Below are 18,394 nucleotides of genomic sequence, written 5' to 3'. Positions count from 1 at the left end.
GACTGTTTTGTGTTGCTGCAGCTTTTCCAACATTAACTACGTGACTCTGAAGTTGCAGAGTACTGTACGTTTGGCTCCTGCCCAGCCAGGCCACATCCTGTGGAGGCACGCCAGCGGCAGCTCAGCCCGACTTCCTATTGTCGAGACAGGAACCAGAACACAGTCAGATCCTCCCAACTGTATCGGACTTCTTTTCTTTCTTTTTTTTTAAAATAAATATTCACATCTGAATCCTAACAGAAAGCTTCGCCTGCTTTCAGAGACAGTGTCCACTGAAGCCCACCAGGGGGCAGTGTGTCACCGTGGATAGCGACACCCAAAGAAGTGTGGGGCCACTTTTTTCATTGTGATGGACAAACCCGACAGTGTCCATAACTTAGAAACCATCTGGTTCGTGAGAATGTCATCGACTTCCTGCAACGTAAAGACAACAGTTTGTCTTTACGACAACAGCAGCACTTTATATTCACAGCGTGATACTGAACAGAGCACTTTCTTACACTATTGATTACTCATCCATTTAAAGTGGAAAAACTAGACAGGACCTAACAGAAAGGCGGCAAAAGAAAAGTTGATTGTGAAGATCTTTATCCTTAAGTTTCATACTAATACGTGATTTTAAATTTGACTCAAAGCTTTCATCTGGCTGCCAGACTCCTCCCATTTCCCCACTGGCAGAGAAAAGGTTTGGACTAAACAGTGTCTGAATGAGCCGCTCATGCTCTGAGGAGGGGCTGAGGTGGGCCGGGTAGTTACAGATGGCCTGCCTCACATAAAGACTGAACCAGATCATCAGGTCTAAGTTCATAAAGGTCAATTCTGACAGTGTTTGTAACTTGTAAAATCGGTCTCTTCGTAGCTGCTGTCTTGGCATTTTGAGGTCTGATGTGGACTAATCCCAGCGAGATAATGAGGACAAGAGCCTCCAAAATTAATTAAAGTTTGGCTTTCAGTATCTGGCAGGAATCTGTGAAGTTACCTTAAGTCTCAACAAGTTGTCCTTCCAAAGCCAGAGGGATCAACTCTTACTTACAGAATCGACGGGACTGGTCGCTGTCCATTTGTGATCAGTGAATGCAAACTGGGACTTTCACACTGCTTTACTGTCGGAGGATGACGAGCCAACTCCTCAGCGCGCGTCTCGGGTTGTTATTTGAAAAGCCAATTCACCGTTAATGAGATATAACTGGAAAGTGGATCAATTCTGCATCAATTTTTCAGCCGACCTCTGCCAGTGACCTGCTGAGACGACCGGAACCACATTTCCCTCGTCCTCTCTTCTATTAAAGCCCGAGGAGCCTGACCAGCAGAGCTTTTCCCTCCGTCACAGAGGTTCTCCTCACGCTCCAGAATTTCCTCTCGCTGACGCGAAAAGCACCCTGTGAATCCATCAGTGATCTTATTAGTGCCTGCTAAAAGTGTGAGATGTACAGTAACACTTGTAACCTTCCACAGCAAGTAGCAATTATGTGCTGATGGTGTGTTTACTGTGCCTGGGAAAAAATACTTTGTCTATGAGCATTTACTTGAAAGGGTAATAAGTCTAATCAGTCCAAAAATAACCACCCATACAGTGAGATAAGTTATTGTAAAATTATATTAACAAGCAATCTTTCCTCAATTTGAAATAAAAAAATATCAGCAAATAAAGGCAACACAGGACAGATGTGTATAATGCGTAATGTTCACAGGAGGAAAAAAAAAAATTAAACAAAACTTCTCATCACATTTACAAGACTGCTGCTAAGTTTATAATGATGCCTACTAGAATCAGTTTAGAAAGCTTTGACTAGCTGAATAACTGGGGCAATATACGTAGTCAAAGTTTGTATCAAAATATAAAAAAATATATGGGTGGGCAAAAAGGATGGGGGGGGGGGGTGTGGGCAAGGAGGACGACCAGTGATACAGGAGGGAAATATGAACAACCAATATGTACGAGATTAAAATAGGCGACTCATCCACGGCCAGTTTTCATCGTAACTCAGCCAAAAAAAAGGACAGAACACAGAAGGCTACGACGATGAGGAGCACAGAGCGTTAAGCACAGGCAGGGAAAGAGATAACACACCACATCTTCAAGCAGGTGTCCACAGAGAGAAGAGCAGCACTAGGTAGTATGTTGTACACAAATTCTCAGCACTCATGCGCTCGCTTCTTTCGCCAAAGTCTGGCTTCTGTCGACGGCGCAGCAGTCCGGCGGTTCGAGTCAAACAGCTCAGAGTGCGGAGAAGTTTGGCTGCCGACAACGAGCGACCGAAACCGATCAAATTGGATCGCTGCGACATCGGAAGAACCACCTGAGCACTTGCATGCTGCGAAAAAGGTCGTCACAATAAAAGCAGTATTTCTTTCACATATTTTCCCCCTTAAAAATCTCTTTAAATAGAAGGGTGGGCTTCAGAAGAAAAGTACATTATCGGTAAAGGTGGCCATCGAGTAAAAGGCAGATTCGGAGTCCTATGTCAGCCCACGTTTGTAAGACAGTATGTATGGCGATGAGTAAAAGGACGAGACAAAAGATTTTCCAAGCTCACAATGCATATGCACACTCTCCAGTGTTTAAGTGACAAAAGCGGTAATTTCCTGCACATCTTGCACCACAAAGCGATCATTAAAATGTACAAGAGGTAAACTTCAACCATATTTTTTTCTTTTTTTTTTCCTGTTCACTGAGGAGGCTGATGGGACTCAGAGAGGGACGGGCGGGGCGGGGGTGGGTGGGTGGGGGGGAGGCATTCTGCAAGGAACAGAAAACGTGTCATGTATGCATTTCAGTAGCTGGTTTCGTCACACTTGGGGTTGTGATAAATGGAGAAATTGTCCTTCATTTTGAGTAAGGAGCAGTAGTCGCCGGCCATTTTGATTTTTCTCCAATATGCATTCTGGCAGAAGTGTCGAACCAAAATGGCGCCTGTCCCTGATTTGGCGCTGATGGGTTTTGGCCATGTCCTGTTGTGGAGTTCAGATCCTTGGAATGATGGCAAATAATGCTGGGTGGGGGGGGGGGTGAAGTGGGGAGGTCACACGCTCATCGTCATGGTTGGGGAGTACTGTGGAAACACAGCGAGGAGAAGATTAAGACAATCAGCCACACGCAGATCTCTGACCGAAGCTACATCACAGCACAGCTTCAGCTTCAGCTTCAGAGCAGTGATACGAACTGAGGAAGGAGACAGAGAAGAAGTGACTCACATTCTCGCTCTGAAAGGAGTGGAGGAAGTTTCCACTCAGCTCTCCATCATCCCTCGGGGTCCCAGGAGGATTGCTAATGCCACTTAAATTGTTTGGGGAATTCTAAAAACAAAGAGCACACAATATTATTTCCAAAAGTACAACATTTTCACTTCAACTGAGATAAAAAGTCAAAGACAGAACATATTATTTACCTTGTTCATGCCGTCCATGTCACCAGAGCCTTTAAACAAATGAAAAAAAAATAAACTCAGTGATTTTAACTACTAAAAACAGTATGAAGGCACAGTGTTGTGTCTTTAATGCGGCTCAAACATGTCTGTGTTGCCTCAGTTTAACATGTTACCTAGTGATCCATTCATGTGGTGTGGTTCCATCCCAGCCATGGCTCCCAGCGGCCCATCAGAGCCAGGGCCCATAGGGAACTGCAGGGAGAAGAAAGCGGCACGGACTCACTTATTTATCACAGCCCCACAGCAGCTAGATTTAGATCACATAGAATGAAACTTAAGCCCAAACTCCACCCACTGCCTAATTAGTGAAAAATGCTAAAAAAACACTGGACAGGCAGGTCGGGTGAGGTGTTGAGACCGTGTGAGAAAGGAGCAGCTCAGAGCAAACTGGGCTTTCTAAAGTTCACGATGTGGAGCGGTCCAAACTGGTTGATTTAATAGCATTAGCTTCACGCTGCTCAGTGTGGATGGAAGAATTTTTCCATTTTTTTTTTTTTACTAATTTGGCAGAAATGTCAACATTGGCACCAGTGGTTTAAGCAGCTCAAACATAGCGCTGATGTTTTCAGTCTGTTCTTAAGGACGACCACGTTTACAGAAAATAAAAGTGGGTACTTAAATCCAGGCTTCCTTTTCAGCTGAAAAGCCTTTTTTTTTTTCCCCTTATCTTTGGTGTGATCATTTCGGTTCCATGAGTGTTACTGTAACAGAAGGCTGTGGTATCAAATAACTCATAAACAGCATACAGAATTACAAGTGCATTTGCATTGCCTCTATAAAAAAAATAAATAAATAAAATCAATTTTCCACATTCCCAGATGAATATTGCAACCTCGAAATGATGCGACTAAGAAAGACCAGAATCATTTATATTGCAACTTGGAACTTATTTTCACACAGACCGGCTCCATTTATGCAAAAGGAAGTTCTATTCCCCACATAAATCATAAAAAAAACAAACAAAAAAAAAAAACAGGGCATCATTATATAACAAGACAAAATGACTGCATCTGGTGTTTTCTCCAGTAGTTTTTCTTCCTTTAGCACCAGTATGAAGCAGCTCAAGCTAATGTGCATATTGATCAGTTTTATACAAACTAGATCTTATATCCTGCAACTGTGAGAACGACAAACCAGATCCTTTAAATGTAGGAAAGTTTGGAGGTCTAAAATAATTCAATTGGATAAAAAAAAAAAAAAAGCTATTTTGTGATGGTACAGACCCAAAGAGATCATTTGTTTTGTTAGAGGCAGACGGCTCTTAAACTTTAAAGGGAGCTCAGAACAGATGCTGTGTACCACAGCCACTTAATTGTTTTCTTCTGTAAAACACTTTCTGAGTAAGCGAACCCCTTTTAATCCACATGTCTGACCCTGATTGCTTTAATGAAGCTAGTCTGTCGAAAACATCCCGCCAACTGTAATGTAAACTCCATTATCGCAGCATCCACCCCTACAAACCAGCAGGAAGAAGAGTGGAATAAAGAGGTGCTCACATTATTTCGGTTGCCCGGTCCAGTGTTGATCATGTACAAATTGTCGCCAGAGTTGTTTGAGTCTGGAAAAAGTACAACCATAGATGAAATATGGAAAAAAAGCATGAAACGGGCTGCGGTTTCTGAGGTTTGGTCAAGCAAGCACTAACCTGCAGGGCTGGGCATGATGGGAGTTCCTGGAGGACCCCCGCCTCCAGATGCCCCCTGTGGAAAAGCAATCAAAAAAATGCAGCCGCATTACAACCAAACACTCAAAAACGACTTTGTATTATCTTCCAGTGCTGCATTTCTGTGGAATGTTTGAGAGTTTGGGGATGTGCTCTCACCCCGTATGCACCAGGAGACGGTGAGGAGTAAGGCATCTGAAACCAAAGACACAAACATTACGGACCAGGAACTGGCGTGCACTTCGCTTTCTACACCTCAAATTGTCATCATTCATCATTCGATCATCCTAATATCATTATGGCTGTCGAACTGTCTGCGGAAACCGTGACACATAATACTACAATTACATCCCAGGCTACAACTGCAGAACAAGCTGAACCTCAAAAGCTCACAGAGCGGACCTGAAAGCAATCCGAACAAAACTGCTTGAGTGCATTAGTACTCACAGAGTTGGCATTGTTGGGATTAGGCCATGGTCGACCTGTCCCCGGGCCCCTAAAAAGGTAAAGGCTGTGGTTAGTTTTAACATTCAAGTTGAAAATACTGAGACGATACTTACAAAATAAAGACAACTCACATGTTCACACCCGGCATACCGGGGCCCATGGTGTTGTGTGGAGGCCTCATACCACCACCAAAGTTCTGAGAAGACAGCCAGAGATGGAGAAACAAGACATGAAAGTCAATTTTAGAGATCGCAGGCTTCATTTCTGTCAACAGATTTGGCCATTAGCAACTCAAAAATGTATTGGGTTTGAGTGGATGTGCACAAGACGTTAACAAACAAGACATCCGGATTATGAGAACCATACACGGAGCATCAAGGTACTGGTGACATATAGAGTAGAAATGAGGCAGCCTACCTGAGGGCCAGGCCCCATTGGCCCCATGCCTCGAGGGCCACTCATCCTCTGCATTGGCCCCAAATTAGGATGGCCTGGAGGGATAAAGAGAGTTTATGTAAACAGAGAAGCCAAGAAAGGATTTCCGTGATCAATAACACGGTGGTATAGACTGAATTTACACTAAATCAGCACCTTGTGGTCGTGTAGGGTCCATACTGGGCAACATGGGATGAGGTCCTGGTCCTCCACCTGGGGGCTAATGGGTATAAAACTCAGTTTTAAGAAAAGCAGCGTTTTCTGCAACTGTTGCCTATGCTGCTTCTGTTTCATGTCCATACTCATGCTGTTTTTGTTTCTTCTTCTTCTTAGGATTAGACAAACTACACAGTACAATAGCTCTACTTAGAACAAAAAGGCAATCACAGGTTAAGCTGTCCCTCTGTATAAAAACCCAGACCCTGACAAAAGCTCCGCTCTAGATCGGCAAAGAGGTAATACTGCTCTAAAACCCGTTCACCTGGTTAAATGCCAATTGTTTGTCTGTTGGAACACAAAGAACCGGTTCGACAGTATCCAATGGTTTCAAATCAGCCCTGGAGTCGTTTTGGCTAAAAAGAAGTGTGTGGTGCATGTGTGGAAGCACTACCTGGTTGGCCATCCTCATGGGGGGACCTCGTGGGCCTCCAGCAAAGCGAGGTGACATGAAGGACTAGAAGATAAACATAGTTGATTCTTGAAGTTTCAACAAAAAAAAAAAAAAAAAAAACACACACAAAAAAAAACATCACTATGCTAATTTCTCAGTTTCATGTTCATGTGTGTATATTGAAAGCAGTATAAGCATCAAGCTCAGACAAATGCCAAAGCATGAAGCATCAGCTCTGAGAACCACTGTTCCCAAATGATTGCAGACAGCAATACCAGAGAAACAGAAGAAAAAGACAGAGAGAAATGCAGAGTTACCTGACTGTGTGGCCCCATCATACTGTTAGGGGGAGGAGGCTGAGGGTGAGGAGAGCCCTGGGGACCAGGAGGACCCTGTGGCGTCACACAAAGTGAAGAGGCAAAGGGGGAGGACAGGAAACGGATAGAAGAGAAGATGAGATGAAAAGAGAAAGAGGGAGCGAGAAGAAGCAGGGAGAGAAGCAGGGTTACTGCGGGGCAGAAGAAAGCTGGAGTGCAAGAACCAAAGTGTGGTGCAAAAATGTACAAAATACAATACGATGCTCATTTTCATGTACCGAACAGAAAAAGAAAAAAAAAGGGAGACTGAGCAGAGAATAACAAGCAAATGACAGCTTTTAATGAGAGAAAGGAGACAGGGATGAAGAGGATGTGTGCTCTCTTGCCTGTCAGTCATGACATTAAGAAGCCTGCTGCATGCAGCATGTTATCAGTGCTAATTTCCCTGAATTAACAGCATCAATTAAGTTCGACGCAATTAGCTTTAGAACACTAAACACTGGCAATGTGTCGCTAATGTTGCTTATCAGACAGTGAGGGGTCTAATTGAGCTACCTCCTTTGCTTTTTGCAATGTAAAGTTATGGGCGGGTGCCATCATGTATAGGTGCTAAATCGTCTCCTGGTATCAGCATGACGACACCATGAGACAACGCTTTGTGGATTGTAGCTCATTAGAAAACGGTAAGACTTGTGAACGGTTTGCTCTGCTGTTGAAAAGAGCAACATCTCATTTTCATTCCACCTCCAGCGAGTCCGTTCCACACAGGTGCCTGCAAAGGCTTTATCTTCATGTGGTATTGATTTGCAGTAGGTGCTGCACCTTTCGATTTGTCCATTAGGGAAAATGGCCAGGCCACGCCTGCCTGTTTACAGCACAGGAGGGGCCCAGGCTGACAGAGCGTCTGTGATGTTTGCTACAAGTTCGCAGAGCACAACACAGACGAAAGCAATACAGACACCAACGCAGAAACCCCTGGCACTAGAATACACACTCCGAATATATCATCAAAAGCTACAAGTAGTGATGTGTTAATATCTATCCATTTGTCCCGCCACAGGAAATCTATTTCTGAAATTTTACATGGAGAAAACAAAAAAAGATAAAAATGTGGGGTTAAGTGAGTTGAAGAGCATTCCAGAAACAGTAGCAGTGCGTGTCAGCGCTGTGATGGACTTACTTGGAAAAACCCAGGTGGCATAGGTCCTCCTGGCATGCCCTCGCCAGGAGGCATCCCTCCCATCACAGGGCTGGGAGCCGCTGCTGCGCTCTGGGAAGAGGAAGCAAGAGAGAACCATGACAAATGTGCTGCACAACAGTAACCGACTGGTAATGCTTTCCACCTTTCTCACAGCACAGATCTCTGCCTCACTACATGAAACTAGCAGGAAGCAAATCGAAACGTCTACTTTGTCGCTTCTCGACTAGCGAGAAAAGCAAACGAGGAATCCGGCGGTCTTTGAGGGTCGGTCTGAAATTGCTCTCAGTGGGTTAGCATGAGCTGGCTTCGTGACCCTTGTCCAGACCTGTGAAGAAAATTCCCTGCATTTCCTGTTCAAACGGCATTCAGCCAACTGACCTGCCGCCCTCTCAGACCTCAATGAGATATTAATGGGGTCTTTATTGAGGTATGAGCCCTGCTGATTAGGATCCAGTGGATCAGATAAGTATCAGTGGGATGCACTGAGTCAGTGGCTCCAAAGTGCTGCTGCACAGCAGGGGCAAGCAGGGCCTATTTCCTGCTCAAACCGCAGCCCTAATTCACTAATGTGCCATTTGCTTCGGTCACACGCTCCTAATTGACTGAATTTTTCTTCCCTGCAACTGAAGCAATCTGAGATGAGCTAATGTCTTCAGAGCTGTGGGGTTTCGCTTCCAGTGAAGAGCTAAAGAGAGAAAGAGGAGTGCCCCAAGTCCCATTTGTTAATGCGAAGCTCCCTCATACTGTAGTGTAAATGTAGGCAAACAACCTATGATCACCACAACAATGGATGTTTAAGCATCCACACTCGCATATAGCTCCAGAGCCCAGCAGCTCCACAGACATCACTGGTCAAAAGCCAACACACTCCCTTTTATCGACTGCACCTTCCCTAATTATATCTGCTCAGGCTGCCACTGCAGGGCCACTGTGAAATACCTCAGTTGGGGGAGAAGTGAGGCCAAAGGGAAAAGTCACGTCTCATCAGGCCCCACCAAGAGCAGGAAACAGGCAACACAAATCCCATTTCTTTACTGGACGGTGTCGAGCACACGGCTGAGAATCCTTCGAGCACAACCTGCACCGGAGGATTTGCCTAAAAGTCACTGCTACAGATATGCAGGTATACATTCGTGGAGATCCCAGTAAGTGTTCAGATTGCGTGCAAGCTCAGTCATGCCTGCCAAACAGGACCGTTTGAAGACCAATCTGATCCCCAGTCCTAAAGTGGACCACTTAGATTGGTGCAGATGTTAAGTGAAATTAACTAGGAACTCAAAAGCACTTTCATTTCAGCATCTTAATTGGCAAAGAATGAGGATTTTAAACTAACACTTCGTGAATTTACAAACATGCACACACAGCTGTATTTACCAAATGGCAGCTCATGCAACATTAACACATACACTACATCAATTCATGCTAAATCCTATTACTTTAGGACACAAACAGGTGGTGCACTTGTGTGCTCCACACGTGTCACTGAGGGCATCTTCTAAGGAACCACTGACGTTCGCTCACAGTTTGAACTCTTCTCTGAAATCACGTCGCCTCCTCTAAGTGGAGAAGTGCGTACGGTAAATCTCACCATTTTGGTTTTGTTTTTTTTTATAAATCCTCACGACTTCTGTCAAGTCTGAATTGGCTAATTATGAAAAGTGTTGCCATCACACTCGAAACACTCCAACGCACGACTTTGATGACGTTGGGAGAACAGATCAAAGCAATCAAACAAACACAAGTTAATTCAACGGGTTACGGCTACGGATGCTTGAAATGCAAAACAAACTAAAAAAAAAAGGGGCAAAAACTCCTCGAAATTCATGATTTATTTCATCAGTTTATTTGTTCGTTTTGCCTCATCCGATCCCCACACATATTCATTCATAAGCTTTGTATCCCTGTGGAAACAATCATGCTGCGGACAACTAGACCAGCAATCTGATGTATACACACAATAACATCTTAACGGTTGTGGGACTGCACATCTGTGGATGCAGATGTTTTGTTTGGCGTGTCTACAACACCGGTTACGAGTTTACTGGATCACACATTAAAGGAGCAGTGTGTTTTTAACATAAATGGAATATAATACATATCACTATGTTAGTGCTAAATAGTCACCCTATGAAACGAGTCGTTACGTTTTTTATTACTTTAAATTTCGCCTTTTTATTTACATATATCCGCTCTACACATAGTCTTAGCCGGAAGGACACCACTTGCATCGCCATATTGATTACAGTGGCCTAGAAGGAACAAAGGGTGGCGCAATTCGCTGCTACTTTGAAGACGATCAGCTGATCTGATTAAACAAACGTAACGTTTTCTCAGTCCCTGTTGAAAACTGTTGATTCACGTTAGTTTATGCGCCAAACTGCTAAGTAGCTTTGCTAGCTGGACAGAAAATACTCGGCTTCATGTTACGGAGATCAGCTGATTTCAATCAAAGTGTAACGTGATACTAAGAGGCTTTGAAGATAATGTCAGCCAGATACAACGTTGCCTGCTAATGCTATCCCTCTATCAGATTAAATACAAACAGCCTTTAGCCTTAGGTAGCTAATATTAGCTTTTATTATCACGCAGGTAGCAACCTGGGGTCCACAAAACGCTAATATAATGCAGAACAACAACAGTGACATTCACTGTAAGTTATCCTTTCACAGAATATCTAACTAAATGTAACATCTCTAAAAGTAACCTCAGAACTTGAGAAGGTGGTTTCATTAGATGGCAAAGACATCGTGACACATTTGAGTGATGGATGTGTTTGGCAGTTTGTGCTGCACGCAGGGTCAGGCCACCGAGTTTCTCCGAAGCGTGGAGTGTTGCGTTCAAACGAGCAGCGGAACTTCCACACTGCTCCTTTAAGAGCCTTAAACGGCAACTTTTAGCATCGGTCAAACCAAAGACACGTGGAGGCATCAGATGAGTGATCAGAAAATATCTAAAAATACTCCCCACTAAAGCAGAGACTCGAGAAATCAATAAATGCTGTTTTCACCCTGTTTCAACACCACGCAGGATCATGTAAGGTGAAAATCTAACCGAACGGTTGCACATGTAAAACACAACCCGTTTTTCAAGCCCTGAGCTGCCCTGACAAGTCGTCCATATGCGCGCTGAAGGATGACGTCAGGACAACACCCAGCCTGACACAACAAACTGACAGGATCAGAGTCACCCATCGACTTGTTTATCTAACCTGCGCGGCCCGACAGGTGTACACACACAGGCATTCTGGGGGAATATTTTCAAAGCTAACCTGACATCATTTCAATCATTTAGAAATAAATTAACAGACACAGACACACACACACACTCATCTACCTTCCATGGATTTGATGAAGACAACGACATACGTCAAGCACACAGAAAACTATCTATCAGCTCCTTCAACACCTTTAATTAGGTCTTTCTGTGTCGTGCTTGCCTCTCCTAAGGTCAAATTAAGATGCCCAACTGTTTTTTTTTTTGTCAAAATTTCCCAATTTCAACCAGCCCATATGAAGTAGAGTTGCACGGTGCGTCAGCATTGGACAGACATTGTGAAGTTGGCACCGTTACCGGTTTCATTAGTGGACAAACGTAAAGAATCCTTTAGGTTTCCAGGCGTAGGCTTCATTCCCATGATTTACACCAGCGTGCCACAGCTGGGAAGCATGTGTGTGAAGCCCTTCTCACTACAGAGACAGAAGGCTTGCTCTTTTAGCTCTCGGCACTTTTTCTACTTTTACTGACGACAACATGGCTGAAAATTCATGTGCTGTTCTGTAGGCAGTAATGAAGGCTCACAGATGTTACAACACCCGCCCATAAAAGATGGGATCGAGAAAGTTCCACCGACAGACAAGCCAACAGAGTTCTACAAAGAATTCAAAAAGTGACAGGTAACACGCCTCTGATATGAGCCATTTGGGACATACAGGCATTTTTAACCGTCAGGAGTGTGACATGGCAGTTTGGGGCAATGCTAGCTGTCTAATCTGACTTAGTCTCCTTATTTAACTTAGCAAAAAGTTGAATACATTTGTCTGCAAGTGCCACCCTCCCACAGGGTAACAAATGTTTTGACCATGACATGCAAAGAGGTAAAAATCAGGAGCTTACACATCAGCAGATGAAAAACATTTAACATCAACATATTGGTAATGGGCATCATGGCACGAGCTGTTATTTCTGTATTTCTCTGATGGGTTTTGTCAATAGAAAATGTGCCAAACAAAGGGGCAAAAATAGCTCAACTACAGAGATGTACCGAGTCATTAAAAAAACAACAACAACTGTTTATAGACGATACCCGCCGATACATATAAAATTAACCGAGAAACATCACTTGAAAGCTTAAGGATCACTATGACGCTAAAACCCTGGCATGCGTGCTCCGATAAACGCCTTAAATTAGACCGAACACAAACAACTCAATACAACCACACAGATCTGCATACTGGCTACTTTCCCTATCTGGTTAAAATGGGACTTGAAAATGAAGACCTACAAAGACCATCAAACTGACACCCCCCCCCCAAAGTCTGCTTTATGGTTATTTATTAAAAGAACTAACAGCACAAACTGAGATTGGACGATCAGTCCCCACCCACCCTCCCCTCATTATTACGCGTCTTTCTAAGAGCTTTACCTGCCCTCATTATAATCATTATTCTGTTTATGCACCCATATTAAAAAGTCTCAAACTAGTCTAAAAATTCAAGTTCAATTCTGCTAACTCATTCGGTTTTAACGCAGCAAAGATTTCACTTTTCATAACAACCAATTACATCAATTCTTGTGTCTTACAGCCCAGAAAAGGACCACGGACTGACGTCAGCTGCTTCAAGTGAGACAAATGCCAAAACATCAGGCGCAGCTTTTAGTTTCGCTGGAATAGCATAAATGCAGTTTTTGGGGCACACACACAGTTCACTGGCTATGGGCCGTTGTTTTATATTTACAAAAGCCTCATCTGTCATCTTAATAATATTACAGTTAGAGTGCAGTGGCATTTATCCATTGTCTTAGCTTGTTTTGAGTAGATAATGCAGGTAAAATCTAACAAAAACAATAAAATCAGATTACAAAGAAAACCCCATAATAACCAAAAAAAAGGGTGTGAGCAGGGTGTACATTTACACATTAATGACCGGGGGGGGGGGGGGGGTATATCAGTTCTGTAATATGTTCCTGGTTCAGTCAATGTAATTATCATTCCAAGCTTTTAAACTAGACAAACAAACAATCTAAAATATCAGCAGAAAAGCTCTCTGTGACAAAGACAAGTTGTGTTGGTATCTCCTTTGGTGTTAATTAGACCATGTCTATGGAGACACTCACACTTGTGCTGACTGCATTAAAATAGCCCCAGAGTACCGTCTCCCCTGACAAAAATTTGAGTCCAGGAAAATGCGCGTTGTATTATTATCTTAACAATGCTATTTATTATCCACACAGGCTGATCTCCTGATCTCGACTGGTTTAAGCTCATGCATACCCAATGTCTGGCTCACCGCAGTGAAACCGAAACAGCAATTTGTTTTGCTCCTCTGTTCACGAGCAGCCAATTCCTGGAATGAGGCTAGTAAAGAAATTCAATTAAAATAACCGAATAAAACAACTTATTTTTAAGTTACCGGCCGTAAAATGTCGCGAAACAATGCTAATAATCTGCATACCATCTTACAAGAGCAGAAACTGTTAGCCAGACTGAAAAAGCTACGTGCACAGCCAGTTCCTAGGCATGTTAGATCTCTATCACGGGCCTCTGCTGTGTTTGTTGGGCTGTTCCAGGCAGCCTGATGCTGCTTTCGGTGGAAATGAGCCTCGTCTCTCCACAGACTCTCCTGTGCCGGAAAGAGGCAGATGTCTCAGCTCTTGCTTGAGGCGATGGGTCTCTTGTCTGGGGCCTTCCTTAAAACTACCCAGGGGATCTTGTATAACACAGACTACCGCTCTCCCACCCCACCATGATTCAGCGCATGTACATGTGTGTACTAAAAAGTACACAAAGCAATCTGAGCCAAATAAATACTTGGATCACTGAAGGAGGTTACGAAAGGGCAGAATGGTGGCGGATGTGCTTGTGTTCCCTTTGCAGAAACAAAGGGGGGGGGGGGTAGAGGAGCGTGGCGATGAGCGAGAGGTTGGGGTAATTGTTAAAAAGCAAGGCCATATCCACACACCAAAACAGAAAGAAGAAAAAATAAAAAAATAAGACGACGTGAGACGTTTGAATTTAAAGTGGACAAAGAAGAAACGATGTCCATGTTTGTGCCCGAGCAGACCACCCATCTGCTGACTCTAGCACGCTCTTATCCTCACTTCTTCCACTGGAACCCATGCTCAAAAGAAACCAGCCTTTATGTTTAGCTTGTAAATGTTTAACCATCAATCAACATCATAAAACCCAGTCTGGATGCTTTCTTTCTCTCTCTAGTCACTTCTAGTAGGTCCCCTCCACTTCTAATCTCCCCCAACCCCCTCTTCGCTTTATTTCCTCAGCGCCTCGGCTGTGGTGGATGCTGGGCATATGCCATAATGCCACTCCCTTTCCTTTTTCCAATCTGCCCTCAGCTTGGTGACAGCCATCAATCAGCCGTGCGCCATGGCGACAGAGCCCCCAGGGAGCGTTCGGCAGGCCCAGTGTGAATATGCCGGGGCTTTACAAGCGCTGCCGGCTGACACAGCAGCCTTCACCTCCCCCACACCTAGACAAAGACTAGGGTCCAAGAACTAGTACTGTCCACACACACACACACACACACACATAGACGCACACTTGCCTGACCCCCCGAATAATCACAAAGAGAGCCAGCGTCAGAGCGAAGGCCAACCACAAGATGTTGCAGAGAGCTAACCACACTGAAACTCTCCAAGCTTCACACCACAGTAGCACGCGCTGGTGTTTTACTGTTGCCTCATTTCTTTAATGTCGTCGGTGGAAATGTTCTCAGCTAAACCAAGGCATGCAGTTTAAAAGCCTATGTTGTGTTTTTCCTCCGTTAAAAAAAAAAAAAAAACACACTCTGGGAAAACACACTGTGGGGTTGTTTTAAACAACTAAATGTAAAAGGGAGGGAAAAAATAAAAATCACTAAAGGATTTGGACACCTTTTGTTTTACAGTTCAATGTAACACACGTGCAAAAATATTATTTCACCAAAAAAAAAGCACATTTTGAAATCCACATTCACACGTAAAAGAATATCCCGCCTAAAAACAAGACACCGAAAGAAAACACTTATCATGGAGAAGGTGGAGAGCCCTCCCCTCTCTGGAAGACTGAAAATTATTTGAAGAAAAATAAGAAAATGGTGAGTGAGAGGGCAGAGCCACACTGAAGCCTCTCTCCTGGATCCCAGGTCACCTGCCAGATCAGGAGGCCTGTTACCCTGACAACCCTATCTGCCAGGAGCATGACCAACATCCCCCCCCCCCCTTTTTTTTTTTAACCCTCTGCTGCCTCACATGCTGCTGACCCGCCAACAAACTGCATTCTGCATCAATCACCCCAAGATGACGCTTTAACCTCTAATGCCTCCGCTGTGCTGATATAGCAAACTATTAATAGTCTTTTTGTTTTATTTACATGAACATCTGCCCAAATTTCCAAGACAAGGCTGGTGAGATACAAAGAAGGGAACGACAGAGGCCACTGACGAGTGGTTCACACTTTCTTTGATCTGCATGAGACTCTTTTTTTTTTCATGTTCTTCTTTTGAATGTTGAGTCAAAGCAGGAAACGGTGCAGCAACAGGACAACATCGCCATCTCCAAAATAGCATAGATATCAGCATGCAAAACACCTATTTAATGCAAACACAGTGGAGGAGCAATGCAAAACCAAATGAAGCACACGGTCTGAGTGATATCTCATAATGTCAGGGTGTGCGGCAGCTTCTATGGTTTATTCGTCTTCAAGTACATTCGCCCTTTGTCACCACAGGCAATACGTTTCAACATGTACTCAAGCTGTCACACTCGCGGGCGGCAGGACATCTTTGTTAAAAAAGAAATTCTAAAGATTTGGTGGAGAACATACAAGTGAGTTCATTCTCATCTTCACAACGGAGGCGGGGAGCTAGAATTAGGAGGAGAGCACTCGACCGGTCTGACTCAGGACATGTTGACATCAGCAGCATTTTCCCAGAAGCCTCATTGTCGAGTGCATCATTTAACCCAACAGATTTAGAAATAAATTTTAAAATTGTTACAAATAGCATTAGATTAAGCATCGCTGGATGGATTGCGTTACTGAAACAATATGAAAAAACACACAAGCACACACAAAAAATGGCAGAAATCAAACTTCTTTCTTTTTAAGGATCAAGACCAAACCCTGAAGTGAACGGTGCTCCAGTTCGTAAGGAGACTCGAGCGTTGCCTGGCAGGTATGAAATGCGCTTTGCTCTAAGAGCTCGACCCCCAACAATAAGTAAGTTAAAAAAAACTTGAGCTGACAAAGTCCTGTATGAATCACTTCAGCTTGGGGGGCAAAGCCATCGGCTTCTGAGGCAGAAGACATAGCATTATGTGCAACAGCTCCAGACTAAGCACTACTCACGTAATCATGGAAGGCCTTTGCTTCGCTGGAGTGGTCACATGTCTCTCTCCTCTCTGGTGCAGCACAATACAAGTCCCAGAAAACACTGTAGACAAGACAGGTCATGAAGCAAACAGAAGCACCCAAACAACTTCTGGACATTATACGAGGAAGAGACTAAACTCACCACCACCAGGAATGTAGGAATCCAGGGGGTTCTCCGAGTGTTATGTTTTTTTCCCATCGGATCTATGAAAGTGGAGTTTCAGTAATTATCTCAAGGAATTGACAAAATGCTTTTAACCTGGGTGTTGCTTAAGGCACAGTGCTATACATTCAAATAGAAAATTAAAAACTCAGTGTTAAAAATAAGACATGATAATGGGGTTGAACTTTTACCTCAAATTCCACATACCTCTGATAAAAATGTCTGTGCGGACTTCTGTGCTCCTATGTGTAACAAATACTCATAGACGTAAAGGGCCAACCTGTATGGAACGAAATAATGTCATTTGGAGTTTAATTCACCAAACACCTGGTTAAACCTTCCTCTAGGGGTACTTAGTGACTACAACTGGGTACAAGGCCCTGTGAACAATGGCTGCCAAACAGCCCATGCCAAAAATTAAATGGGGACTGGAAAAGAAGCCAAGCCTGGTGAAGATTCACTACATATTGAGTGTTGAAAGAAACTGCTAAAGTAAAGGTATAACTAGAAAACTGTAATTAGAAAGACAAAAAAAAAAAAAAAACACAAAAAAACACCACAAAAAACACCACCAGCCTGTTGTAGATTAGCAAGGTACAGTATCTTAATGGCACTGATGGGGCTGAGGGCAATAAAACGAACCCCATTCAGAGAGCGCAACACAGAAAACAATGTACTGTAGCGCGGTGATGTTATTGTTTTCTCCCTTTCGTGCTCTCCTCTGAATAATCGCGACAATATGAGAAAACCCGCCGGTTAAAACACAACCAAACTGAACCCGGAATCGTCCGTGGATGTGTAAAAACGCAGCAATAAGCCAAAAGCAGCCGAAACACAGCACAGAGGAAGAATGGCGAGCAGACAAGGCGGTTCATTCAATTCCATTCTCGGTAGGAGGAAATCGCCTCTTGCTAGCCTGTCCAGCAAACAACAGAGAGCAAGAGGGAGCAAGTTACGAGGCAAAAAACACAGAATAATAAACGTTTCAGAGCTTACTTTTCTCGTGCTTGGCTGTCCGACGGCACCGGGGTGCCTTTTCCTTTGGGGAACATTGTTTTGTTTGGGAGGACGCCCGCCTTCTCTTTCTTTTTTCGCTATTTCATCTGTCAGATCATCGCGGCCGCGACCCTCTCGCACTCCAACCACACTCCTCCTCAATCCGACGACTCAACCGAGCCTGGTCCGGGGGGAAGAGGCGGGGCCTCCGTGACTGATGCTTGCAAAAGCCAATCAAAACGCGTCAACTGCCTTAAGGTCTTCCCTTTTGTGCTTGCTGTTTTACAGCTCTGACGTTGGTAGTTTTAATATCAATGAGCGCAATTTTAAGGAACAAATTATCGGTTTCCGTGTAATTGTTTTCTCCCCAATTACCTCTTTTGTTCCGTTTTTCATTTACCAAAATCATTTAACGATATAGAAAAAAATACATACGTTGAAACTATTTATACTATAGTCCTGAAAATACCATGCCTTACATTATCCATTAAGTATATTCAGACGTTACGTCAAAAGTTTCATGAAAAGCTTAAAGCGGTTACACTTTTTA

At 43.7% G+C, this 18,394-nt stretch overlaps 1 protein-coding gene across 2 annotated transcripts; it reads right to left on the bottom strand.

Moving 5' to 3' along the window:
- Positions 1-1,579: 1,579 nt before the first annotated feature.
- Positions 1,580-18,032, bottom strand: ssbp3b (single stranded DNA binding protein 3b). 2 transcript variants are annotated; one of them, XM_072389677.1, is made up of 18 exons: positions 17,845-18,032; positions 17,056-17,128; positions 16,828-16,889; positions 16,662-16,746; positions 8,081-8,170; positions 6,901-6,975; positions 6,584-6,646; positions 6,130-6,193; positions 5,956-6,029; positions 5,670-5,734; positions 5,539-5,587; positions 5,251-5,286; positions 5,074-5,128; positions 4,925-4,986; positions 3,542-3,620; positions 3,390-3,418; positions 3,196-3,297; positions 1,580-3,053 (listed from the first exon to the last, which is right to left on the bottom strand). In XM_072389677.1, exons 1-18 carry the CDS (start codon positions 17,898-17,900, stop codon positions 3,024-3,026), a joined length of 1,149 nt encoding a protein of 382 aa, XP_072245778.1. In that variant the 5' UTR covers positions 17,901-18,032; the 3' UTR covers positions 1,580-3,023. The 2 variants fall into 2 exon arrangements, with proteins under 2 accessions (XP_072245778.1, XP_072245779.1); XM_072389678.1 differs by lacking the exon at positions 6,901-6,975 and having other exon boundaries at positions 17,845-18,031.
- Positions 18,033-18,394: the final 362 nt, after the last annotated feature.

This window comes from Leuresthes tenuis, unplaced genomic scaffold (assembly GCF_036924035.1).
Source record: "Leuresthes tenuis unplaced genomic scaffold, fLeuTen1.0.hap1 SCAF_7, whole genome shotgun sequence".
Lineage (NCBI taxonomy): Eukaryota > Metazoa > Chordata > Actinopteri > Atheriniformes > Atherinopsidae > Leuresthes > Leuresthes tenuis.
Note: the sequence above shows the minus strand (reverse complement) of the source record. Positions and strands in the feature narration are given on the sequence as shown.